Source organism: Salvelinus alpinus, chromosome 30 (assembly GCF_045679555.1).
Source record: "Salvelinus alpinus chromosome 30, SLU_Salpinus.1, whole genome shotgun sequence".
Taxonomy (NCBI): domain Eukaryota; kingdom Metazoa; phylum Chordata; class Actinopteri; order Salmoniformes; family Salmonidae; genus Salvelinus; species Salvelinus alpinus.
In genome coordinates, this window is record NC_092115.1 from 15,706,751 (window position 1) to 15,733,921 (window position 27,171).

Genomic DNA, 27,171 nt, shown 5'->3' on the forward strand with positions numbered 1-27,171 from the left:
AAGAAATTCAGACAATGGGCAACCTTGAACCCCATGTTTTGGTGTATAGTACAATGCTAACATTAGCCTGCAGTAGCTAGGTGTTAAGAGAGGGGACCCAGCAGCCTATTTAGTTGGTGTGGAGCAGCAACGGTTGAGTCTGAGGTTTCGGGTGCAAAAATAGGTGTAACTTATTTTACAGTGCAGGTGATGAGAAGACTGAACCCAGATGTTGTATATACAAAATATACAAGTGAGGAAAAATAGCTGTCAGAAATGTATAACTTGAATGGTGATTTGGTTGCACAATTCATATTACAATGGCCAATGCTAAAATTGTTATTAACGTAATTAGCATAGAAATGCACGTTTTCGATAAACAATGAAACACCCCTTAACGGAGACCAAATACAAAGAAGTGCACAGACTGTGCCTAAAAAGTCAGAATTAATTGAAGATAAATCAAGAAATCTGTCATGAATATAAAAGTTTTTGCATCAGTCTAGTCGCGCAATTTAACATCTAGCGAAGATGTTTGGTGCAGTACTTCTCAAGTGTAACAATGTGCATGAAAACTAGTGGTGCACTGCAGACAGTAGGGCCTGCCCCCCCCCCCCCCCCCCCAATTGTTGACCAATCACCAACAAAGGGGTGTAGACTTCGTGTACCAAACTTCAACTTGCCTCAACAACACAAAAATGGTGTGGGAACAGCCCCCCCAAAAATGTAACTGCCAAAGACCCAAACAAACAGTAGTCAACATTTCGTCATAATATATGCACAAACTGTTTTGACTGTGAAGCATGCGACAGGCTTTACAACAGTTTGGCGACGGAACAAAATAAATACAAACTCTGAACTTTTCTAAATAATTGACATGATTACCAGACTCTCACATTTGTGTCTTTACATATTACATTGCACAATGTTTTGAAGGGATTAGCGAACTCATAGCCTTAGGTTAGCAAGAAATGTTTGAACCAAATAATCAGTCCTTTTGTGTGGTAGCACAGCCGAAGCAGACTGGATAAGGCCTTGCTATTTGAAGCTAAAATATTTGCACTGCATCTCCATCAGTCATGATGTGAAGAAATTCTCAAAGGTTAAATCCGATCAATGCTATCTTATGAATGAATCTCCATTTCACTGCATGAAATATCCTCTGCTGACTGGCTTGAAAGCCTTCATGAGTTGAGACGTTGAGAGGGAGACATAAAGAGAGGTAGGGAGGAGAACAGAATGTGGGAGGACTAGCCTTGTCTTCCACCGACTGATGGCGATGCAGTGCAAATATTTTAGGTTCAAATAGCAAGGCCTTATCCAATCTGCTTCGCCTGTGCTACCATCCGCTTTTCACAAACCACTGAGAAGATAGTAAGCAAATGTTAGAATTGTTGCTCAATAATCTCACAATTAGGTGAACATGGCTAAATGTCAGAGCTTCTCTCACTGTAGAAGTCTGGAAACAGGCATTAACCAGAGCTAGGGAATGTTTCGGTGACCATATTACCGCCACACCGGCGGTCACGAGTCATGATGGCAGCCAAATTCCACGTGACCGTTTAGTCACGGTAATTAGGCTTCTCCTAGCTCTGATGCTGCTGATGGTCATTAGTAGCTTATTAACTTGCTAACCACCTGGTACTCAGCACTCTATTGTCCCTCTAATCATGCAGTTGTCAATGCAAATGTGATCAGAAATGTAATCAAACACTTCATGAGTTCCCATGAGCTCATGTTGCGCAACATTTCTATAGGCTATGCAATTGTGTGAGAAAACAGAGTGATGGCCTCTATTAAAAAGAGGAGGGTCCCATCAGCTTTCTATAGGCTAGGCCTATTATATTTATTTCTCAACTTTCCGAACATTAAGCACATTGCTTATCTTTACAACAGGAGTATAGCCTACCTGGTTGACATGAAAATGAACCATGGGAAAAGTGTCCTTGATTCGCTATTTAAGTGCATAGATGACATGTATTTTTTTACCATTGCCCCTGTTCGAGAGTGGACCATTATCCTGCACCTTTCTAAATCAAACAAATTTCACACATATATATATATATTATTTAGTATATGTAAAGACACAATTAAATCAAGAATAGTGTGATGGGTAACAATATTAGCCTAGCAAGAAACAGTGCATGCTTTTCTTGGCGACATTTTCAAATCATAGTCACACACCTCGTGTAGGCTAGCCCATAGGCTTATATGTTTTGATAAGGTTTGTATCACAACTGAAGTGGCCAAATAACTTTCTTAAAATGAAGCACATTCATCTTCTTTACAACGGGTGTAGAGCCTAACTGGCACACATGCCAGTTAGGCACGTGAGGTTCAAGTTTGTGGAAGATAATTTTCACCATATAAGTGCACATTTTATAATAAAAACATTACATGCATAATCACATTTATGGTCACTTCCTGCTAATGGAACATTTGCACTTATAGCCTACTGCCGTTTGCATTGCAGCACTTTTAATGTGAAGAAATAGCGTAATAGTTTATCAACAGTTTAAGCTAAATGTTCTCATCTGTTGCGTCAGGCTCATTGATTAAAACAGGTTTTTGGTTGTATTAATTTGGGATCTATTGCATCCCACAACTGTCCCAGACCATGTTTGGAATATCTATATCTCGCACAGGATAGAATAGGTCAACATTTGTACTGTGGGGGATAGTAGATTTACAGGCTAGTGCTTTTGCTGTTTGTTAGGCCTACTCATCTTGTTGGCTGACGAGAAGCAAATGTGGACAGTTCTTCCAATTTTTAAAATATGCGCCTCGGAATTGGAAAAGGACTTGTGCAGTTGCGTCCCCGATGTGTCTGTCTTCACTTGTAGCCTGTGAGAAAGACCTTATCACGTGACAGTGAGCCATGTGAGTGAGAGGTTCTTCGGCACGCAGCCGGTAGATTGTTTATAATTATTATATTCAAATCAAATTTTATTGGTCACACACACAGTAGTATCTAACAATACACATCTAAAATCATGGAATTAAGAAATGTATAAATATTAGGACAAGCAATGTCAGAGTAGCATTGACTAAAATACAGTAGAATAGAATACAGTATATACAGTTGAAGTCGGAAGTTTACATACACCTTAGCCAAATACATTTAAACTCAGTTTTCCACAATTCCTGACATTTAAACCTAGTAAAAATTCCCTGTCTTAGGTCAGTTAGGATCACCACTTTATTTTAAGAATGTGAAGTGTCAGAATAATAGTAGAGAAAATGATTTATTTCAGCTTTTATTTCTTTCATCACATTCCCAGTGGGTCAGAAGTTTACATACACTCAATTAGTATTTGGTAGCATTGCCTTTAAATTGTTTAACTTGGATCAAACGTTTCGGGTAGCCTTCCACAAGCTTCCCTCAATAAGTTGGGTGAATTTTGGCCCATTCCTCCTGACAGAGCTGGTGTAACTGGGTCAGGTTTGTAGGCCTCCTTGCTCGCACACGCTTTTTCAGTTCTGCCCACAAATGTTCTATAGGATTGAGGTCAGGGCTTTGTGATGGCCACTCCAATACCTTGACTTTGTTGTCCTTGAGCCATTTTGCCACAACTTTGGAAGTATGCTTGGGGTCTTTGTCCACATGTGCAGTTGCAAACCGTAGTCTGGCTTTTTTATGGCGGTTTTGGAGCAGTTGCTTCTTCCTTGCTGAGCGGCCTTTCAGGTTATGTCGATATAGGACTCGTTTTACTGTGGATATAGATACTTTTGTACCTGTTTCCTCCAGCATCTTCACAAGGGCCTTTGCTGTTCTTCTGGGATTGATTTGCACTTTTTGCACCAAAGTACGTTCATCTGTAGGAGACAGAAGGCGTCTTCATCCTGAGCGGTATGACGACTGCGTGATCCCATGGTGTTTATACTTGTGTACTATTGTTTGTACAGATGAACGTGGTACCTTCAGGCGTTTAGAAATTGCTCCCAAGGATGAACCAGACTTGTGGAGGTCTACAATTTTTTTTCTGAGGTCATGATGTCAAGCAGAGGCACTGAGTTTGAAGGTAGGCCTTGAAATACGTCCACAGGTACACCTCCAATTGACTCAAATGATGCCAATTAGCCTATTAGAAGCTTCTAAAGCCATGACATAATTTTCTGGAATTTTCCAAGCTGTTTAAAGGCACAGTCAACTTAGTGTATGTAAACTTCTGACCCACTGGAATTGTGATTTATAAGTGAAATAATCTGTCTGTAAACAATTGTTGGAAAAATTACTTGTGTCATGCACAAAGTAGATGTCCTAACCGACTTGCCAAAACTATAGTTTTTGTGGCGTGGTTGAAAAACAAGTTTTAATGACTCTAACCTAAGTGTATGTAAACGTCCGACTTCAACTGTACATATGAGATGAGTAAAGCAGTATGTAAACATTTTTAAAGTGACTAGTGTTCCATTATTAAAGTGACTAGTGATTCCATGCCTATGTACAGTGGGGAGAACAAGTATTTGATACACTGCCGGTTTTGCAGGTTTTCCTACTTACAAAGCATGTAGAGGTCTGTAATTTTTTATCATAGACTTCAACTGTGAGAGACGGAATCTAAAACAAAAATCCATAAAATCACATTGTATGATTTTAAGTAATTAATTTGCAATTTATTGCATGACATACAGTGGGGAGAACAAGTATTTGATACACTGCCGATTTTGCAGGTTTTCCTACTTACAAAGCATGTAGAGGTCTGTAATTTTTATCATAGGTACACTTCAACTGTGAGAGACGGAATTTAAAACAAAAATCCAGAAAATCACATTGTATGATTTTTAAGTAATTAATTCGCATTTTATTGCATGACATAAGTATTTGATCACCTACCAACCAGTAAGAATTCCGGCTCTCACAGACCTGTTAGTTTTTCTTTAAGAAGCCCTCCTATTCTCCACTCATTACCTGTATTAACTGCACCTGTTTGAACTCGTTACCTGTATAAAAGACACCTGTCCACACACTCAATCAAACAGACTCCAACTTCTCCACAATGGCCAAGACCAGAGAGCTGTGTAAGGACATCAGGGATAAAATTGTAGACCTGCACAAGGCTGGGATGGGCTACAGGACAATAGGCAAGCAGCTTGGTGACAAGGCAACAACTGTTGGTGCAATTATTAGAAAATGGAAGAAGTTCAAGATGACGGTCAATCACCCTCGGTCTGGGGCTCCATGCAAGATCTCACCTCGTGGGGCATCAATGATCATGAGGAAGGTGAGGGATCAGCCCAGAACTACACGGCAGGACCTGGTCAATGACCTGAAGAGAGCTGGGACCACAGTCTCAAAGAAAACCATTAGTAACACACTACGCCGCCATGGATTAAAATCCTGCAGCGCACGCAAGGTCCCCCTGCTCAAGCCAGCGTATGTCCAGGCCCATCTGAAGTTTGCCAATGACAATCTGGATGATCCAGAGGAGGAATGGGAGAAGGTCATGTGGTCTGATGAGTCAAAAAATAGAGCTTTTTGGTCTAAACTCCACTCACTGTGTTTGGAGGAAGAAGAAGGATGAGTACAACCCCAAGACCACCATCCCAACTGTGAAGCATGGATTAAGTTCTGCTTTTCTGATGTATCAAATACTTATGTCATGCAATAAAATGCAAATTAATTACTTAAAAATCATACAATGTGATTTTCTTGATTTTTGTTTTAGATTCCGTCACTCACAGTTGAAGTGTACCTATGATAAAAATTACAGACCTCTACATGCTTTGTAAGTAGGAAAACCTGCAAAATCGGCAGTGTATCAAATACTTGTTCTCCCCACTGTATATAGGGCAGCAGGGTTTAGTAACTGGGTGGTAGCCGGCTAGTGATGGCTATTTTAACAGTCTGATGGCCTTGAGATAGAAGCTGTTTTTCAGTCTCTCGTCCCAGCTTTGATTCACCTGTACTGACCTTGCCTTCTGGATGATAGCGGGGTGAACAGGCTGTGGCTCGGGTGGTTGATGTCTTTGATCTTTTTGGCCTTCCTGTGATATCAGGTGCCGCAGGTGTCCTGGAGGGTAGGCAGTCTGCCCCCGGTGATGTGTTGGGCAGCGCACCACCCTCTGGAGAGCCCTGCGTTTGTGGGCGGTGCAGTTGCAGTACCAGACAGTGATACAGCATGACAGGATGCTCTCAATTGTGCATATGTAAAAGTTTGTGAGGGTCCAAGCCAAATTTCTTCAGCCTCCTGAGGTTGAAGAGGCGCTGTTGAGCCTTCTTCACCACACTGTCTGTGTGGGTGGACCATTTCAGATTGTCATTGATGTGTACGCCAAGGAACTTGAAGCTTTCTACCTTCTCCACTGCAGTCCCGTCGATGTGGATAGGGGCGTGCTCCCTCTGCTGTTTCCTGAAGTCCACGATCAGCTCCTTCGTTTTGTTGAGATTATTTTCCTGGCATGACTCTGCCAGGGCCCTTACCTCCTCCCTGTAGGCTTTCTCATCATTGTTGGTAATCAGGCCTACTACTGTTGTCGTCTGCAAACTTGATGATTGAGTATACAGCCCAAGGGCATTACGGCCACACAAAGTGGATGCAGCCGGGAAATTCAAGACATTATCAAGTTCTTGTCAAATTGTGAATGAGCGACTGATGAAGTGTGTACAGCCTGCGCAAAAAGCAAACCAGAGTTCATGCCTTTCATCCAACTTTTTTTTTTCAAATCATCATTAGAGTGACATCATGCAGCACCATATAGCCCAACATTTGTATCACAACTAATGTTACATAAATATCTCTAAATTAAGCATATAGGAGGACCTGTTTCTTTGGTAACCGCTGAACACAGAATAGCCGATGTGCCCACTCCCTCAAATCGTTTGGAGAAAATATCCTTTCTATTTTATTCAGCTATGTTCAATTGTGTTCTTCATACTATAAAATAATATAAAATAATGCCACGTAATTCTAAGAATATCTTATCTAAATGAACTAGTGTAGCCAGATCAGGGCCTAACATAAGGACAACTCAGAGTATGCTATGCTATTCTGTTCTTCTGTTCTTCATATCATGTTTCTTTAGACCTGTCTAAAATTAATCATGGATTCATTGTGATGGTGTAGGCTATATTACATGGATTTATTAGACATTTTCAGATGTAGATGTTCCAAATGTCTGAATCAGTGGCTTGTAAACTATGCGTTGAAGCCAGGAGATGCTAAATGTTTTTATGTTAATTAACGGCCAATTACTGTGAGGCCGGTAGTTATTTGCTTGACAATCACCGGTTGACAAAATTTCATGACCGCAACAGCCCTAACCAAAGCAGACCATTAAACTTCCACACAGACGGCCCATCCCAGCGTGAATAAAGCTGGTTACGGTTATCACATGATTATACTGCTCTCTCCCTCTCTCCTCCCTCCAACTTTTCTCTCTCTGTCTCTGTCTGTCTGTGTTCTCTCTCTGCTCTCTCTCCATTTGCCTCTCTCTCCAAGACATGTTGAGTTGCAGGCCTGCCTGCCAGCACACAGACCGCCGAGGTGGTTCTAATTGAGTAATGATGAGTTGGTGCTCTCTCCAAAAACCCAAAGATGACTCCAGGGCCACAGCTGTCCCCCCCCACCCCACCTGCCCCCTCATTTGCACAAAAACCCAAGCTACTCTGAGCGTGTGTGTGACAGAGCGAGGGATGGTAGTTATTCTTCTGGAGGAGTATATGGCATTTGATTCTCCTGCCACCCACCTCCAAAGTATTGGAATACATTTGTTTTGTGGTTTTTATAGTCTATATTTTTGCTTATTTGCCTATTGAATTTGATTTCCCTATTTTATTGGCTGCGTCCCACCCCAACCCCAAGTGCATATTAGTTCCATGCATGTCTGTGGATTGCCTTCAGTCCTGTTGAATTGAATATTCACTGTACTATGCTGTTAAAAAGAATAACTACTTGATTTTAGTATGACTTGCATAGTCTGTATTTATCGATAGGTCATTTATTTCCTTTATTTTCATTTATTAAACAGCTGACAGGTTTTTATTTAAGTATTTCCTTACCAGATACGAGAATACCTATTGGTGGAAAGAACATTATGACAACTGAGCAACTGCTGCTAGAGACCAACCATGCATGGGTGGACTTTTGAAAGGAGTCAATTGAAATTGAGCCCCAGCTGCCCTCCCCCCATGTAAAGTTGTTTACATGGCCTATATATTTTTTATAGTTACTGAAATGAAAAACATTTTCATTTGTGCGGTGGAGGGTCCCCTCAACGGCATTTTGAAATGCCGAAAGTCTGCCCCTGTGAAAATCAACCCACCAAAAATGGACACTGCTGCATGCTAGCACAGGCTATTACCGCTCATCACTCCGGAAAAGCAGTTCCCATGTTCAACGTGCAACGGATAGAGGGAGAGAGCGAGAGAGGGGCAGAATGTGCTGACGCTGCGCTTTCGTCTGAACTCCCCAAATGAATAATCAGCCGCGGTTCAGCCGTGCACTGCCAGGAGCAGGAGGCTGCCAAGCTCTGGCCTCGGGTGCGGTGGGCCCGAAAAGGAGGCCCTGGCAGCCGGACACAGGGCTTTTGCTTGTTCAGGATTTTTGATTAAATCCTTTATTGTGCTCCACTCACGCAAAGGGCCAAGGCGAAACAAGCGCAGAGAAATGACTGGAGGGGTGGAAAAGGAGAGCGAGGAGAGAGAAGGGAAATGGGATCTCTTTTTCTCTCTGTTACCCCTCCCTCATTCTCTACCTCGCTTTCCCTCTGTGACTGAAAAGATGTTTGATTTACTGTATGGGGTAGTTGTGGTGAGGTGAAAAGTTTTTGTCCCTCAACAGACCGGCTGGCTCTGGTTGTGTATCGTCTTTCTGTTCACTAAGCCCCTTTCCTTTCTCAATGGTACATTGCTTGTCTGGGATTATTTCTATTTTTGGACAATGTAAATGTAATGTATAAGGGACTCAGTCTCTGGAGTCTAGACAATAGTGTTTTTGGCTGCCTCCAACTGCTGTTTATGGGATATGTGGTCTTCCTTGAGCAAATATGAAATGAAAAGCACATGCATTCACATTTTAAAGGACAAGCGATAGTCCGGTCGTACAGCTCTCTGTCAATGGAGGCCTTCTGGAATCCAGTTAAGGTTTTTCCAGAAAATGTAACCATGGTTTGTGTTGTTGTTTCAGCTGTTTCTCTTCTGGATTTGACTGAGCAGTTCACACCACCAGAAACTGCTCCCCCTACCCTGGTGAACCTAGTGGAGGCCATTGAGAAGAAAGGTACGCACTCACACACAACACAAGGCAATGCAACACAACGCAAACATTAACATAAATACACAGTAAATAGAAATGTACAGCGGTATCCTAGTAGTCGCCATTCAGAGGAGAGGCACAATGGGAATACATGATATTACTCAGATAGGTTTTGGACTAACGGAATACTGTCTCATATCTCCTCAGACTACACTATACAGCCTACACTGTAGTGTTTATTTGTCCCTGATATTTATTCTCACCTCTGTGCTCATGGTGTCATGCAGGACAGTGGTCTTCATTCACACTGTATTACCAATTAATACCACTCAGGAGGAATGTCTTCATTCACACTGTATTACCAATTAATACCACTCAGGAGGAGGTCTTCATTCACACTGTATTACCAATTAATACTACTCAGGAGGAGGTCTTCTTTCACAGTTTCATCTTCTTTCACAGTTTCAGTGTGCATAGGGGAGAGCCGGGACTAAAGTAACACATGGCGAAATAATACGCCATTTTCTCAGATGACACTGAAGCTAGAATGATATAGTGAAGTCAGCACGTTCCTAATGCGGAGGACAAGCTCCCTGCAAAAAAAACAGCCCAATGCCGACAATGTTTTGCAGAGTTATCTACAAAAGATGTTTCTGTAAGTAAAAAAACGGACCTGGAAAGGTTTTTAGGTTGTAGAGGTGTTTAGTTTAAGGTTGCAACAATGTCATTTTCTTAACTTCAACATCCTGTGAAATTGCAGAGCTCGAAATTCAAACTACAGAATTATAAATATTTAACTTTCATAAAATCACAAGTGTAATACATCAAAATAAAGCTTAACTTCTTGTTAATCCAGCCGCTGTATCAGATTTCAAAAAGGCTTTACGGTGAAAGCACACCATGCGATTATCTGAGGACAGCGCCCCGCATACAAAAGCATGAAAAACATATTTCAACCAGGTAGGTGCGCCACAAAAGTCAGAAATAGCGATATAATAAATGCCTTTGATGATCTTCTTCTGTTGGTACTCCAAAAGGTCCCAGATACATCACAAATGGTCCTTTTGTTCGATAATGTCCTTCTTTATATCCATAAAAACTCAGTTTAGCTGGCGCGCTTCAGTCAATAATCCACCCAGTTTCCCCCCTTCAAAATGCATACAAAATGAATCCCAAACGTTACTAATAAACTTTTCCAAACAAGTCAAACAACGTTTATAATCAAACCTTAGGTACCCTAATACGTAAATAAACGATACAATTTAAGATGGAGAATCGTTATTGTCTTTACCGGAGAAAAATACCAAAGAACGTGCTCTCTTCCACACACTTGGAAACACTACAGCCAAAATGGGAGCCACCTAGAAAAACTACAATTTCTGGCTCATTTTTCAAAAACCAGCCTGAAACTCTTTCTAAAGACTGTTGACATCTAGTGGAAGCCCTGGGAACTGCAATCTGGGAGGATTTAGTTTTATAATAAAAGTGACAGCCATTGAAAACAGTGGTAGGTTGAATATTTTTTTTTGGGGGGGGGTGGTTTGTCCTTGGTTTCGCCTGCCATATCAGTTCTGTTATACTCAGACATAATTATAACAGTTTTAGAAACTGTAGAGTGTTTTCTATCCAAATTATATACATATCCTAGCTTCTGGGCCTGAGTAACAGGCAGTTTACTTTGGGCACGCTTTTCATCCGGACGTGAAAATACTGCTCCCTACCCAAGAGAGGTTAACCCATCATAGGTTTCAAGTATCATGCCAGCTAGTCTTGGGTCTTAGCTTGGTAGAAGTTACAGGAGAGACGGGTGGGACGAAAGTAACACAATGTTAACTGAGGGACCTGGAATGAAATATAATAAACATTTCAGCACAGGCCATTGTCTCCTAGTTCATATTGCTTTTAAAATGTTAGCACAATATCAACAAATGACTGAATGTTTGAAAATTATGACATCATTAGAATGATACCTTAATTAATTGACTTGATCGATCAGCTTCTCGCATAAGCTTTTGTCGAGAGGTTAGTGGTAAAAAAAATATATATATTTATGATTCTGGGGGTTAATTGCCATGGAAATGTGATAAGCATGATGAGTTTGCCGTTTGTGAAGAGAATAATTTTTTGAATTCTATCGTGACACGAGGAGTGCGCCAAGGACAGCTGGAGCGCACCTGAATAATCATTGAAAATGGTGAAAAACACACTACCTTCCCATTTTAAAGGGATACTTCGGGATTTTGGCATGAGGCCCTTTATCTACAGTACTTCCCCAGAGTCAGATGAACTTGTGGATACCATTTTTATTTGTCTATGCTCAGTTTGAAGGAAGTTTGAGTTTCGCGTATCTACTCGACTTCTTCATTGTGCTAATGCTAGTTAGCATTGGCTCGCGAAACTACCTCTAATTTACAGTTGCTAATGGTAGAGGACATAACTTGTTTGTCATAAGATATGGTATCGCTAACTGCATAGATCTGAGTAATTAGGGGGGAAAACGTGTTCCTTTTGTCCCAGTTTTCCCCTACATACATACACGGACACACACAGAGACGTGCACACAAACAAATAACCATGCACACACACAAATAACAGTGCATGCACAGGCACAAAGGTGGGGCACACACACCTTTCGTCCCACTCTACCCAATAGCACAAAATTGTATGAAGTACAATTTACACGTGTTGGACAGACGTGTCAGTTTCACAAATGAATGCTCACTATGCTTGGTTTCTGTCTCTTTAACTTGTGTTAGGCTAAAATCTTATTTTAGTTTTTTTAATTAAAGAAATTACTCACTCATTACTGTAATGTACATTTTGTAGGACTTTACATGCATTTCATTTTATAAAATAACTAGCATATTTAATTAAAATCAATGAAATATTGTTTAATATACATATTCAAAGACCGTTATAATTTCTGGGTATTCACATTAATAATTAGTCATATTTTAGACCAAAAAATGATCACGTGTTTCACATTACCTTAGCATTTCTTCAAGTTTCTTTACGAAGTACAGTTTTTCATTAATAACAATCGGCCCATAATGCATTACTAAGAAGAGAAGATCAAAGATGGCTACAAGGTAAGCTAGTGTTTTCTCTGTTATTATGTTTAAATTTGATAATAGTCCTCGTACACCCCATTGACCCATTTTTAAATTTTTTATTATCATTACTGTAACTGTAATACTTAAATCTTTTTTTATTTTTTTTACCTCTTTTTCTCCACAGTTTCATGGTATCCAATTGGTAGTTACAGTCTTGTCTCATCAGCCTTGTCTTTCGGAGAGCCATGCGTCCTCCGAAGCACGACCCAACCAAGCCGCACTGCTTTTTGACACAATGCCCGCTTAACCCGGAAGCCAGCCACACCAATGTGTCGGAGGAAACACCGTACACCTGGCGACCGTGTCAGCATGCATGCGCCCGGCCCGCCACAGGAGTCACTAGAGCGCGATCGGACAGGGACATCCCTTCCGGCCAAACCCTCCCCTAACCCGGACGACGCTGGGCCAATTGTGCACCGCCTTATGTGACAGAGCCTGGACTCGAACCAGGATCTCTCTTTAGACCACTGCGCCACTCGGGAGGCCCAACTGTATAATACTTGATGTTTGAGCAAAAACATTGAATAAACTATTTACAGTATAACAGATTAGAAAGAGCATGAATTGAGTCATAGTAGCTTCTGCCACAGCTAAATTTGCTTAGGGCTTCTCATGACCATAATGACCAATACTCATTACCATGCCATATGGTTGTCTTACGGTAATTACAAGTTTGGTAATGATAACTGTTTCTGATGCATGTAAAATATAACTCCATCACACTATGTGAGCAACAGATACACTGCTAACCAAACAACAGTGCTAGGTGCATGCACACTTGAATTAAAGGATAACTTCACAAAAAAAGATTTATTTTATAAAATATTTTGGGACCTAAAAAATTGTCTGATGTGGTTTATGCAATATTCGCACATCCAATTGTGGTTTTCTATAAAAAAAAATTTTTTTTTTGAAAACCTGAAGAAAAGAATCTGAACCACCACCCCTCCCCCTTCCATAATCCTTTGACATGCCACCACTGCAACAAACAAAAAATGGTCCTTACCATTTTATAATTCTAAAGGCTTTTTAAAGGCACATTAAACTTTAAAAAAATCTTACACTAAGTTGACTGTGCCTTTTTAAACAGCTTGGAAAATTCCAGAAAATGATATCATGGCTTTAGAAGCTTCAGATAGGCTAATTGACATCATTTGAGTCAATTGGAGGTGTACCTGTGGATGTATTTCAAGGCCTATTATGTGGATATTATGTGGATATATTGACGCAACATCTCAAGACATCAGTCAGGAAGTTAAAGCTTGGTCGCAAATGGGTCTTCCAAATGGACAATGACCCCAAGCATACTTCCAAAATTGTGGCAAAATGGCTTAAGGACAACAAAGTCAAGGTATTGGAGTGGCCATCACAAAGCCCTGACCTCAATCCTATAGAAGATTTGTGGGCAGAACTGAAAAAGCGTGTGCGAGCAAGGAGGCCTACAAACCTGACTCAGTTACACCAGCTCTGTCAGGAGGAATGGGCCAAAATTCACCCAACTTATTGTGGGAAGCTTGTGGAAGGCTACCCAAAACGTTTGACCCAAGTTAAACAATTTAAAGGCAATGCTACCAAATACTAATTGAGTGTATGTAAACTTCTGACCCACTGGGAATGTGATGAAAGAAATGAAAGCTGAAATAAATCTTTCTCTCTACTATTATTCTGACATTTCACATTCTACAAATGTATTAAAACTTAAAACCCGAAATACCTTATTTACATACAGTACCAGTCAAAAGTTTGGACACACCTACTCATTCAAGGATTTTTCTTTATTTGTACTGTTTTCTACATTGTAGAATAATCAAAACTATGAAATGACACATGGAATCATGCAGTAACCAAAAATATATATATTTTATATTTGAGATTCTTCAAAGTAGCCACGCTTTGATTTGACAGCTTTGCACACTTTTTTGGTGACTACCTGATTCCATATGTGTTATTTCATAGATTTTATGTCTTCACTATTATTCTACAATGTAGAAAATAGTACAAATAAAGAAAAACCCTTGAATGAGTAGGTGTGTCCAAACTTTTGACTGGTACTGTACATTTAAATCATTTACTTTTTATTTTACTGGCGGTGCCTGCATCTGATGGTCACTCTCAGCGGACGGCGAGAGCAGCAGACTGAGGGTTCGCTTCTTAAGATCCCTCCGCTCTCCCTTTCCTCTGCGGACAAAAGGTGACACCGTCTTCCAGCTGATGGCAAAACTCGAGTCGCACCGTATTATTTCTGCCTCATGATCAAATTCATGTTGTTACTCCTATGAACAGAGAAAGTGAAATATTCCTTGATATTAAAAAAGACCCAAGCCGCTAATAATAACAACATCAACGCAAGCCTATAGATACTTTCCTACTCATTCATTACTGGTTCAGTGCTTGTTGTAGCGCTGAGTGGAAATAGGAAGAATGTGTATTTTATGGCTTGTTGACAGTGCTGAGTAAGAACTTTTAAACATGAACTCACTTATAAAAACAGCATCTTTTTGCTGTTTTTGTTGACAGTCTCTCACTAGCTTTGGTTTTAAACGTTTTGACATCTTACAGTATAAACTTTGTTGTAGCTTTCTTTTATGCCTGCTACGTTACTGCAGACACGGTCATATGAGCCATCCGATTGGCCAGTGGTAAGCCTATAGTATACATGATTTGCTCTCTGGGCATGCCAGAAAGGCAGAGTTGATGCCTTCAGACAAATGAAATGGTTCAAAATGTCAGTTTGACTACCCGGCGTGCAGGGCAGCTGAATTGGGTGCACCTACTGGCAACAGCCTGAGACTAAATATATATATTTTTTTAAATTGGAACACACGGCTTTATCATTGTTTTTTTTACATAAATGTTTGACGATCGACTAGGAATGCAGTACAAGAAAGTTGAGTGAAGTTCTCTCCCGGGGATCTGCGCGGTGGGCTAGCTTAGAGGGAACATTGATGCCTAAATGTTGGTGGTTTACCCAATACATTACTGGGAGCTTATATAAAGTGTGAGACTATTTATTTGTATAACCTACAGTTTACTCACCGTTAGTCAGCATCTCTAACTGTTTTGGGTGTACGCCAGTTCATGCTTTTCACAAGATAAATACACACCCCATGCCAGTGATTTGTGTAGAGCCAGAAGTATGCCTCAACACCATGCATATAGATGTAGCTACACTGGCCTGGCATGTGGACTTAAAGGGGTAGTTCACACAACTGACATATTGGTTTTCTTACCCTGTAAGCAGTCTATGAACGAGATAAGACTGCAATCCATGCTTGGGTTTGTTTACCTGGTCACTGTCTCCAACTTTTTTGCATTTATAGCACAAAACCAATGTAAGTGAATATCCTTGATATTAGCATTTTTCGCATTTAGTTTCCAAATCATCTTGAAGTAACTTTATTGAGCTGTACAATCCATTTTACACTTTGGGATGATTTGGACATGGAACGTGAAATTGCTGTCACAGCCGTTGTAGGGAGGAGACCAAGGCGCAGCGTGATATGCGTACATTCTCTTTATTATAAGAATGAACACTAAACAAAACTAACAAAACAACAAAACGAACTGTGAAGCTATACAAAGAGTGCTGAACAGGCAACTACACATAGACAAGAACCCACAAAACCAAAAGGGGAAAATGGCAACCTAAATATGATCCCCAATCAGAGACAACGATAAACAGCTGCCTCTGATTGGGAACCAATTCAGGCCACCATAGACCTACATATACCTAGACATACCAAAACCCCTACATATACAAAAACCCCTAGACAATACAAAAACAAGCATACCCACCCTCGTCACACCCTGACCTAACCAAAATAATAAAGAAAACGTAACTAAGGTCAGGGCGTGACAATTGCTTATAAGGGATATCCACTTGCATTGGTTTTGTGCTATAAATGCTAAACAAAACCAAAGCATGGATTGCTATCTTGTCCATCAACTGCTTACAGGGTAAGGAAACCAATTTGCCAGTGTAATTTTGGTATGAAAACATCTAACCAACTACATTTTTTTGTGTAATGCTCATTTTAGGGGTTGTTTTAATAATGTAGTCTAATAAACATAATCTGACGTCTTGTTATTAAGATTGGCAGATAAGGAAAGAAAGAGGACTGCATCAAAAGCTACAGTGGAGAAGCATAAAGAGCAACTACAGAAATCCAGAGCAGCTTGAGGAGTACAGTTCTCATTGTGTTACGGTAATGAGAACTGGCTAAAATGACAATATACTTAATCAAAATGTCAAATTTGAATAAATGTTTTGTAATAACTCCTGTATCTTTAGGCAATTAAAACAATTTAACATTTTCACCGTGCAATGTTTTTTTTCTTCTAACTTTATAAGCATTATGGTAATGAGATTTTATTTTGCGCGTGGTCTTAGAAAATGTGTAAAAAAAATCATTATCTGATTTTGAGATGGTATTTTATTAAAAAAATTGGGATCTTTTCAAATTTTACCAAGAGTAATACCAAGTTAGCAAGAATCACCCAGCTGTGTGTTGGGTGATTGTTATTGATGGCTCCTGTGCCCTTACAGAAAGGTTTGGTAACAATGCACATGACATTGGTTTTATACCTGTGTTGTAACCTGGGCTCTAAGTAAAAGGAATTCACTGTTTTTCATTGGTAGAAAAGTTAGAAGCACCACATACAATTTACAAGCAGCAGAAACATTTATTTTTAAGATATATAGCCTACCTACTTACTTTTAAAGTGCATCTCCTGAAGAAGATATACAATTTCCTTTCTGTGCCACAAAATGTTTGCACAAACTGGTAAAGTTACCAGGTTATTAGTAGGGCTGCATGATATGGGCAATTTTTAAATCAAAGATCTCGATTTGACTTGCGATATATATCAAAACATTTGAGTGAACTGTTGTAATCATAGAGATATAATGATTATTCTAATCCTATGGTTGGTGTTTAGCATGACAACAAAGCCAGGTAGGAGTTATGAAAGTGTTTCCCTTGAATAACATTTAGACAACATTTTTAGAATTGACCATCTGATTCAGAACATGCAGTTGCACAAACATGCTGATCTACATCATGAGTAGCAACCTGTATTCGAGCTAACATTTGCTTTGCCCTAGCTAGTAGCTATTTAGCTAAGTGGCATTTAGTTAGCGATTAGCAATAGTGATTAGCATTATTTTAGGCACTGGTTGTAACACTGTAGTTGGCCTACACTAGTAACACAGTAATCATGCTATTGCATTGAAATTGCATACTAATGGAGTTTAGCTGTTTTATGTAATTAGACAAGATAAATAGGGAGGGACTGTATGTAAGTGACTCATGAAATTGAATTTGATTTAATTTCCATATTTCACATGTACCAAAAAAACTAAATAGAAATTGACTCCTAAAGAACACAAAAAACATGAAGTACTGGGAGGGGGGTGGTATGTGGGATGTGGTGTGGAGTTAATTATTAATTTGTTAATTCTTCAGATGGTTAAAATGGTTAATGACACATTGGTGCGGCTGGCTTCCGGGTTGGAGGCGCGCTGTGTTAAGAAGCAGTGCGGCTTGGTTGGGTTGTGCTTCGGAGGACGCATGGCTTTCGACCTTCGTCTCTCCCGAGCCCGTACGGGAGTTGTAGCGATGAGACAAGATAGTAATTACTAGCGATTGGATAACACGAAAATTGGGGAGAAACGGGGGGTAAAATAAAAAATTAAAAAATGTATCTGATGATTAATTTAACAGTCAATCATTTGAGATTTTATCCATTACAAAATAAATTATTTTTGTCTTGACCAAGAGTAATACCAAGTTAGCAATAATCACCTAGCTGTGTACCAAACAACACCCTATTCCCTACATAGTGCATTACTTATTAGTGTAGGGTGCCATTTGGGATGTAGACTAAAACAGTTCCTCAAACTGAAACGACTTGCGACCGTTTCTTCCACACAGGTGTCTCTCTTCCGCTTTCCTCCATCTTAGCTCCCTGGAGTGTATTCATAATCACATCCCTAGGGTCTTTACATTTAATGTGACCTGTCTGTCTGTCATGTATACTGTAGAGGGTTTCTTTTGGAAGGACGATGAGCTAACGTCTCAAATCATCTTGATTCGTCTGCAGGTCTGGACTGCAAGACACTGTACAGGACACGTCTCGCATCCGCCTCAGATGGCCCAACACAGAGCCAGAGAGAGGGCGAGTTATTATTATCACTCTTCAGTTGTATTTGTTCTGTTAGAATTAGTAGTGATGTGTCATTAATCCTTGAAATGAAGAGCTTTGACTGACTGTTACATTTGTGGAGGTATTTGCAGTGACAACATTTTCCTTGTACTACTTGTATAAATAATGCATGTTCATACTTTTCTCACCCAGTGTATTGACTGGATACAACTTGCTAGTATCCTCTATAAATGTATGAATATCATGCAATGCGTTCAAAATGCTCCCAATGCTTTCTTGGGAATTTCCATGTGACAAATCTGATTGAATTAAATCCATTTAGTCAGACCCGCTGACTGTTTCTCTCTCTCACCTCTTTCCCCAGAGGTGGAGTCGGGGCCTGGTAGTGACGTGGGCGCCGTGTCGGAGTGTTTACTCCGCTACCTGCGGGAGCTGCCGTCCCCCGTCATCCCCCCCGGTGTTTACCCAGACCTGCAGGCTGTGCTGCAGCAGGGCGCCGCGGGTACATGCCACATTTCACTCACCCCTGCTTGTGCGCAACCAGTGCCCCCCACCAACCCATCCCCAGCCCCGACGAAACAGACCCAGGCAATAGCAAGTAACAGAATCGCATGAAGCCGAACGAGCAAACAGATAAATTGTGTGGCGAGTCAATCACGTGCCCCCCTCCTGCCTGAGGGAATAGGCCCAGTGTGGAGTGCTGGGGATGAGCTAGTCACAGGCATCCCAGAAATGTTGTAACTTATATTGCTACCCTGGTCCCTGGTGATGTCCGGGACGGTGTGCGTGCCTGCATGCCTGTCTGCATATGAGAGAAATAGAAGGGTGTGTGTGTGTGTGTGTGTTGAGAGAGTTCCTGTTTGTGTGTGCACTTGCGGGTGTGTGTGCGTAACGGGCTGCCGTAACACATGTGGTGTCCGTCCTCCCACAGACTGGTCCAAGGCTGTGGTGGCTAGCAGCAGTGGAGGCAGGGAGCTGAGCCTGGTCCTGGAGAGGGCCACCAGCATGCCCCTGCATCACCACCTCACCCTGCACTACCTGCTCACACACCTGGGTAAGGTGGTCCAGACCTCCCATCTTAATGGCCTGGACCTTCACACCCTGGGTCTGGTTTTTGGGCCGCTGCTGATCCGGCCCAGCTCCGCCACTGGGTGAGTAGGAGAATCCCATATCTAACATAAGAATAAAGGAGGTTGCATACTGTAAACAAGGCCCAACACACTTCAACATTCTTAAGTTGGTTGTTTTTACAATGTTATAAAGTCACTTTCACATCACCCAGACAAACACCAACAAACAGGGTTGGGTCAGTGTACGCCGCTCGTCTGTGTTGGTTGGTGTTGTCCAATTCAGCATTTTCAATCAGCGTTTGGTGCTGTGTGCGGTGTGCAAGCAGTTTAATAGATTGCTTATTTTTAGTTGCTTTTCACTAGGTCTCAAAGCACTTTACATTGTATTGGGTAACTACTGTAACAGCAGCCATTTTGTGTCAGATTGCTGAGTTAACACATAGCCAGCGATATCCTCTTGAGACAGACAAGAGAGCTCCAACGTCACTGGGTGAGTGAAAGGACGTGACCGTTAGATCTCGCTAGCTCGTGCGACTCCAGAGGAAATCCATAAGGCCAAATGCTGTTACTACAGATTGCAGTCGAGTGCTTTTCCTCTCCCTACACAGCACCATGTGTTTGAATGACCTGCCGTTGACTGAACATCTTATGACCATGTGTCTGACTCCCTGCCGTTGTTGATTGACAGGTGGGAGGTGGGGGAGGAGTTCCCTGCACTGGCACTGGAGAGGCTTCTGATGGAGATGGCCATGGGACAGGAAGTCACGCACCCAGGTATTGATGGATAGATGCAGTGCTTCAAAATGGAGGGCTCCATAGAAATTAATATAGAAGCTAGAATGGATGGAAATACTGTTTTTAGAATAGAATGTATTTACTGTTTGCTCAACTTTTTTGCAATTGTTTTGCATTGGTAGTTTGCATTTGTTTGGTAATTGAATGAGTTAGTGCTGATTAGTACAGACTGATGAAATGTTCCCGGCAAAAAGTTGTATGTTTCGTGTGTCAGGATCTATATGTTTGAATTAAATGTATTCTATTAATCAACTGTGATGCTTGTCAAAACCTTTCCTAACTAATGGGCGTCTCTGTTTATGTGTAGCTCTACCAGCCATGCCAGTAAAGGTCAAAGCTACAACTCCAGCCATGACTGAGAGCAGCATACTGAGTGATTCGGAGTGGTACTGGGGTGAAATCTCCAGGTAAAGAGCCATTCATGTAACAATAGCATTTCTAAATCAATGAAATTATTTAATACATCAACAAAATAGTAGGCCTATAGTTATAGTACTTATATATCCAGTGTATGTCACGCCATGACCTTACAGATCCTTGTTATGTCTATTTGGGTTGGTCAGGGTGTGATTTGGGGTGGGTATTCTATGTTCTTTAGTTCTATTATTTTTTTGTGTGTGTTTGTGTGCACCTCGGTTGTGTCACGTTCTTTGCTGTTTACCTGTTTGTTGGATAAGTTTTTCACTCCGATTTAAAAGATGTGGAACGACATGCACGCTGCGACTTGGTTGTTTTATGACAGGGAGTTTGAGGATAGCGAGCGTGACAGAATTACCCACCACAAGAAGACCAAGCAGCGTGCGCCAACCTGGAGGACGAGTTGGACCGGGGAGGAGAGAATGGCAGAGGACAAGACCCGGTCACGGAAGCCCGAGAGGCAGCTCCCCAATTCTTTTGGGGGGTGGCACACGGGGAGATTGGCGGAGTCGGAGTTTAGACCTGAGCCAACTCCCCGTGCTTACCGTGGGGAGCATGTGACTGGTCAGGCACTGTGTTATGGGGTGATGCGCACGGTTTCTCGAGTGAGCATTCACAGGCCGGTGTGCTCTGTGCCAGCGTTTCGCATTTGCCGGGTGAAAGTGGGCATCCAGCCAGAACGGGATGTGCCAGCTCTGCGCTCGAGACTTCCAGTGCGCCTCCACGGCCCAGTGTATCCGGTGCCTCGGCCAAGGACAAGGCCTCCTGTATGTCTCCCCAGCCTGGTGAGCCCTGTGGCAGATCCACGTACCAGACTGCCCATACGTCTCCTCACTCCAGTGATGATCCATGGCACGAAGCCTCCAGTGATGATCCATGGCAAGAAGCCTCCAGTGATGATCCATGGCACGAAGCCTCCAGTGATGATCCATGGCACGAAGCCTCCAGTGATGATCCATGGCACGAAGCCTCCAGTGATGATCCATGGCACGAAGCCTCCAGTGATGATCCATGGCACGAAGCCTCCAGTGATGATCCATGGCACGAAGCCTCCATTGATGATCCATGGCACGAAGCCTCCAGTGAGGAGTCATGGCAAGAAGCCTCCAGTGAGGAGTCATGGCAAGAAGCCTCCAGTGAGGAGTCATGGCACGAAGCCTCCAGTGAGGAGTCATGGCACGAAGCCTCCAACGAAGGCCTCCAGTCCGGAGCCTCCAGCGACGTTCTCCAGTCCGGAGCCTCCAGCGACGTTCTCCAGTCCGGAGCCTCCAGCGACGTCCTCTAGTCCGGAGCCTCCAGCGACGGTCCGGAGCCCCCAGCAACGGCCTCCGGTCCGGAGCCACCAGCGACGGTGCCCGGTCCGGGGCCCGCTACGAGGGTCCCCAGTCCGGAGCCCGCATCGAGGGTCCCCAGTCCGGGGTCGGCGACGAGGGTCCCCGCACCAGAGGTGCCACCAAAGTGGGGTGAGCCAGTGGTGGAGCGGGGTCTGCGTCCTGCACCTGAGCCGCCACCATGGATAGATGCCCACCCAGACCCTCCCCTATAGGTTCAGGTTTTGCGGCCGGAGTCCGCACCTTTGGGGGGGGTACTGTCACGCCCTGACCTTAGAGATCCTTTTTATGTCTCTATTTGGGTTGGTCAGGGTGTGATTTGGGGTGGGTATTCTATGTTCTTTAGTTCTATAATTTGTATTTCTATGTTTTGGCCGGGTAGGGTTCTCAATCAGGGACAGCTGTCTATCGTTGTCTCTGATTGAGAACCATACTTAGGTAGCCCTTTTTCCACCTGTCTTGGTGGGAGGTTAACTTTGTTTTTGGCACATAGCCCTTTAGCTTCACGGTTGTTTTGGATTGTTTATTGTTTTTGTCGGCGTCATATAAATAAAGGAATATGTACGCTCACTACGCTGCACTTTGGTCTACTTCTGTTGACGGCCGTGACAGTGTACTACATTTTTGGGTGGATTAAAACAGGATTATAGTAAACATTATTGTGGATTGTAGTATAGGATACTCTGCACACATTGAACAGCCTATTATAATTGCGTGCAAGTGATTTAAATTGTATTGTGAAGGATGTGGTGCTGTCATGAATTCCCAATTGCCTCTAACTGTGCTGTTGTGTTCCCAGGGAGGAAGTGAATGAGAAGATGAGAGACACTCCTGATGGGACGTTCATGGTCCGCGACGCCTCCAGCAAACTGGAGGGAGAGTACACACTGACCCTCAGGTGAGAGGCTGCCCCCAGTAGATTATATATAGATGTTATGTCAACAGGACCATTAACATTACCATTCCTGAAGCTCTGTGAATACTTGATTCTGTGTATCATTTTCTATCTCCTTTTTGAATGTGGAATGTTTGCTATTGCGATACTTGGGACCCTTGTAGCTCAGTTGGTTGAGCATGGCGCTTGCAACACCAGGGTTGTGGGTTTGATTCCCACGGGGGGACCAGTATTAAAATGTATGCACTCATTACTGTAATTCACTCTGGATAAGAGCATCTGTTAAATTACCAAAAATGTCAAATGTCTTGGGTTCACATTTGAAAGTTAAAGTTAAAAAAAATGTTAAGGAAAGAACTAGAACTACTTTCTAAAGGACTTAAGACTGATTTCTCAACCGTTCCACAGGAAAGGCGGAAACAACAAGCTGATCAAGGTCTGCCACCAGGAAGGTCGCTATGGCTTCTCAGAGCCTCTCACCTTTATCACGGTGGTGGAGCTCATCAACCACTACCGCCATGAGTCCCTGGCCCAGTACAACGCCAAGCTGGACACCCGGCTCCTCTACCCTGTATCCAAGTTCCAGCAGGTACATACACTACATGAACAACAACTGAACAACATACAATTGTCCATGAAAATGAAAAAGTATTTTTGCTGGCCCACCTCTCTTGAGGCTACACAAAACCCTCCTGTAATTGATACTATGGTCATATTTGTGAAATATCTGAGGGGTTGCCATTTAGGCACCTAAAGTTCCAGCATAATGCATTTAAGTTAGAATGCAAGTTGGAATGCATGAACTTTTGATGCCAAAATGGAGAAAACAGTTCCTGCTGAATTTGTATTGCTGTCCTCCATCCTGAGTGGCTGCTTGGTGAGTATTCTCACTGACTGTTGGCTGACGTGAGAACCATATATTTAGAGAGTTAGGATATTGAGGTTTCTGCATTATGATAATTTACATGACACTACATCCCCATGGGCAATGGTGACCAATAGCAGTTCACTGAATTTTCTGAATTTTTAACAATGCTATGCTCAAGATCCTCGTCATGAATTAATAAATGGAATGCTCAAAGGCGCTAACATGACGTCCTGTTTTAAAAGTTGCTCCAACTCTCTAAATATATGGCCCTGGCTAACATTTCTCCTCAGGAGCAGCTGGTGAAGGAGGACAGCACTGAGGCGGTGGGCGAGCAGCTGAAGGTGTACCACGAGCAGTACCAGGAGAAGAGCTGGGAGTACGACGTGCTCTACGAGGAGTACACACGCACCTCACAGGTCCTATATTGCTTATTATAAACTGGGTGGTTCAAGCCCTGAATGCTGATTGGCGGGTATGACAAAACATTTATTTTAGTGCTCTAATTACGTTGGTAACCAGTTTATAATAGCAATAAGGCACCTCGGGGGTTCGTGGCATATTGGCAATATACCACAGCTAAGGGCTATATCCTGGCACTCTGCATTGCATCGTGCTTAAGAACAGCCCTTAGCTGTGATATATTGGCCATATACCACACCCCCTCGGGCCTTATTGCTTTACTATACTGTAGGCATACTATACTGTATAGAGACTATTAGTCCACACTACTGACTTCTGGACCACCCGTCTCAAGCTCTGTCACAAAACGATTTGTCTTGTATTTGTCTTTTTTGTATCCTTCCTCTGTAACCAATGATGTGAAGGAACTGGTGAAAACGGCATGATGGAAAATCACATGCCTCCTAACTGTCATGAGGTGATCCCGTTTGTGTCTCTGTCAGGAGCTCCAGATGAAGCGCACAGCCATCGAGGCCTTCAACGAGACCATCAAGATCTTCGAAGAGCAGTGTGAGACTCAGGAGCGCTACAGCAAAGAGACCATCGAGAAGTTCCGACGTGAAGGCAACGACAAAGAGATCCAGAAGTAAGCATTTTGCCTATTCATAGTGACATGGGTATTTATACCACAGCCCGTATCAAACTAGTACCTATGTATGTATGTAGCATGTATTTTAAGCCAATTTTAAAACAACATTCAGTCAATGTATTGTAAAGAACAGTCAAACCAAACCAAAACCACTACAAATGAACCCCAGAGCAAAAACTGTTATGGAGCTTTCTTCCCACTCACTTCAGGATCCAAAGCAACTCGGAGCGTCTGAAGTCTCGGGTGACAGAGATCCACGACAGCAAGAGGAAGCTGGAGCAGGACCTGAAACAGCAGGCAACCGACAACAGAGAGATCGACAAGAGGATGAACAGCCTGAAACCAGACCTCATGCAGCTAAGGAAGATCAGGGACCAGTACCTGGTGTAAGAAAACGCTATGCTGTACGATGCTATACTATCCCAGCCCTTACATTTATATTCGGTCTTTATCCAAGGACTCTTAACTAGAACCTAGTTGGGTTAACCTTTTGGGACAGACATGGAAAAAACCCACATGGGCTACAACATGGGTCCTTATGGCTACATTTACACAGGCAGTCCAATTCTGTTTCTTTTTTCCACATTTTTTTTTTTTGACCAATCAGATCAGCTCTTTTGCCAATAATTGGGCAAGATCAGAATCGGGCTGGTTGTGTAAACGCAGCCAAGTGGACCCCTTACAATTTTTATAGGGCTACAGTAACCTTATTTGTTTTTCATTTGAAAGACTCTTTAATATTTTGGACCATTCAGAATCAGTTTTCTGGACAGTCTGTTCTAACAAGCCGATTTTAGCTAGCTCAATAATTTAACATGGTATTCATTTTAGTTCAGTTAGTGTAGGAGGCCAACTTTCTAATTTCAGTTTCATTTTACTACAAATTCCACAAACAAAACTTGAGTCCTTAAATTGATTCCACTCAAAAAAATACTTGATTCCTTAAAAATAATACATTCCCAGCATATTGCAGCATGTGAATCGCAAATCATTTGCCAAGCAATTCCTGAACAATTCATCAGCATTCTGACAAATGGCAGCCGTCATTCTGATTCAGATTGTACTTGCCTGGGTAGCAATTAACATGGCTTGAAACTTGTACCGAGTAAGCCAACAGCCGATAAATACAGCGAGGGCCATATAATTAGCTACTGAGAAATGTACATTCACAAAGAACGACATAGTCAACTCAGTGGTTCAAACATGTCATGAGTGTTTCTTTACTACTAACGCAAGTTTGTTCAGCAAGCAAGCCATTTTTGTTGGCTCCCATGCAAAACGAGCTAGCTAACAGTAACCAGTGTTGCCAACTTAGTGACTTTATCACTATATTTAGCAACTATTCAGACACTTCTAGCAACGCATTTCCAAAAAAATCGACTAGCGACAAATATAGCGACTTTTTCTGGTGTTATTGGAGACTGACGTGAAAGCACGTATCGTTCTTACTCTTACCCCGTTCCAAAGAAGTCACAGGCGGCCCAGTCCTCGCGCAGCAGTCCCTCCCAGCTGCAGTCAGAGCAGGAGATGTTCACCCCTCCGCGTCCAGACTGCAAATGAATTGCGCATGCGGGAAGCCGCCGATGTAAAATGTTCTTTATCTAAAATAAATCACTGCACATAAATATATCACTGCATTTGACTCCACAGCCTCAGTCACTTACTCACCTTATCCACTGTGTGTGTGCCTCTCTGTGACATAAGCTAAACATCTAGCTGGCTAGCTCATCATGTCTCAGTTTAAACTGTACACTCAAAAATACAGAAAGGAGTGGGAATCAAACCCTGAATTCAAAGGCTGGTTGTAAGGCTGATTTCTACGCCAAACTTAGTGATGTAAAAAAACACATGACAACTCAAAATCATACTCAAAATGCAAAGCCTTATAACAGTTCCACCCAAAACAAGCTGCCATTTATGGTTTAAAAAATTTACTCTGCAAAATAGTCTGAGGCCACCATGACATTAGCTATCACTGAACACTGTTCCATGCAGGCATGTGATCACATTGGAGAAGCATGTAGAGCTGCTTTCTCAGACTCCACTGCTGCTACCCACTTCAAAGTGCACAGAAATGATTAATGGTGTTCTAGCACCATACTTTCTGAAAAAGTTGGTTACAGATGTGGGTGACCAGTGTTTCAGCCTCCTCCTCGATGAGTCCATGGATGTAAGTGTTTCTAAGTACCTGGGGGTTGTGATAAGGTACTTTAGTGACACCAAGCAGACAATTGTATCAACTTTTCTGGGGCTTGTTGAGTTGGAGGGAGGAGATGCCAAATCTATAGACTGT

General features: G+C 42.2%; 1 protein-coding gene across 4 annotated transcripts in view; it reads left to right on the top strand.

The window, feature by feature from the left end:
* LOC139560544 (phosphatidylinositol 3-kinase regulatory subunit gamma-like) overlaps positions 1-27,171 on the top strand; it is a 52,113-nt gene that overhangs the window by 14,648 nt on the left and 10,294 nt on the right. For 3 of the 4 annotated variants that reach the window (XM_071377406.1, XM_071377407.1, XM_071377408.1), the window contains exons 3-13: positions 9,108-9,200; positions 18,392-18,466; positions 18,819-19,052; positions 19,386-19,605; positions 20,213-20,298; positions 20,627-20,726; positions 22,867-22,965; positions 23,371-23,551; positions 24,121-24,246; positions 24,733-24,875; positions 25,088-25,264. In XM_071377406.1, coding sequence (XP_071233507.1) covers positions 9,108-9,200; positions 18,392-18,466; positions 18,819-19,052; positions 19,386-19,605; positions 20,213-20,298; positions 20,627-20,726; positions 22,867-22,965; positions 23,371-23,551; positions 24,121-24,246; positions 24,733-24,875; positions 25,088-25,264 — 1,534 coding nt within the window. The remainder of the gene's footprint in view (positions 1-9,107; positions 9,201-18,391; positions 18,467-18,818; positions 19,053-19,385; positions 19,606-20,212; positions 20,299-20,626; positions 20,727-22,866; positions 22,966-23,370; positions 23,552-24,120; positions 24,247-24,732; positions 24,876-25,087; positions 25,265-27,171) is intronic. The other variant, XM_071377409.1, reaches the window with a different exon arrangement.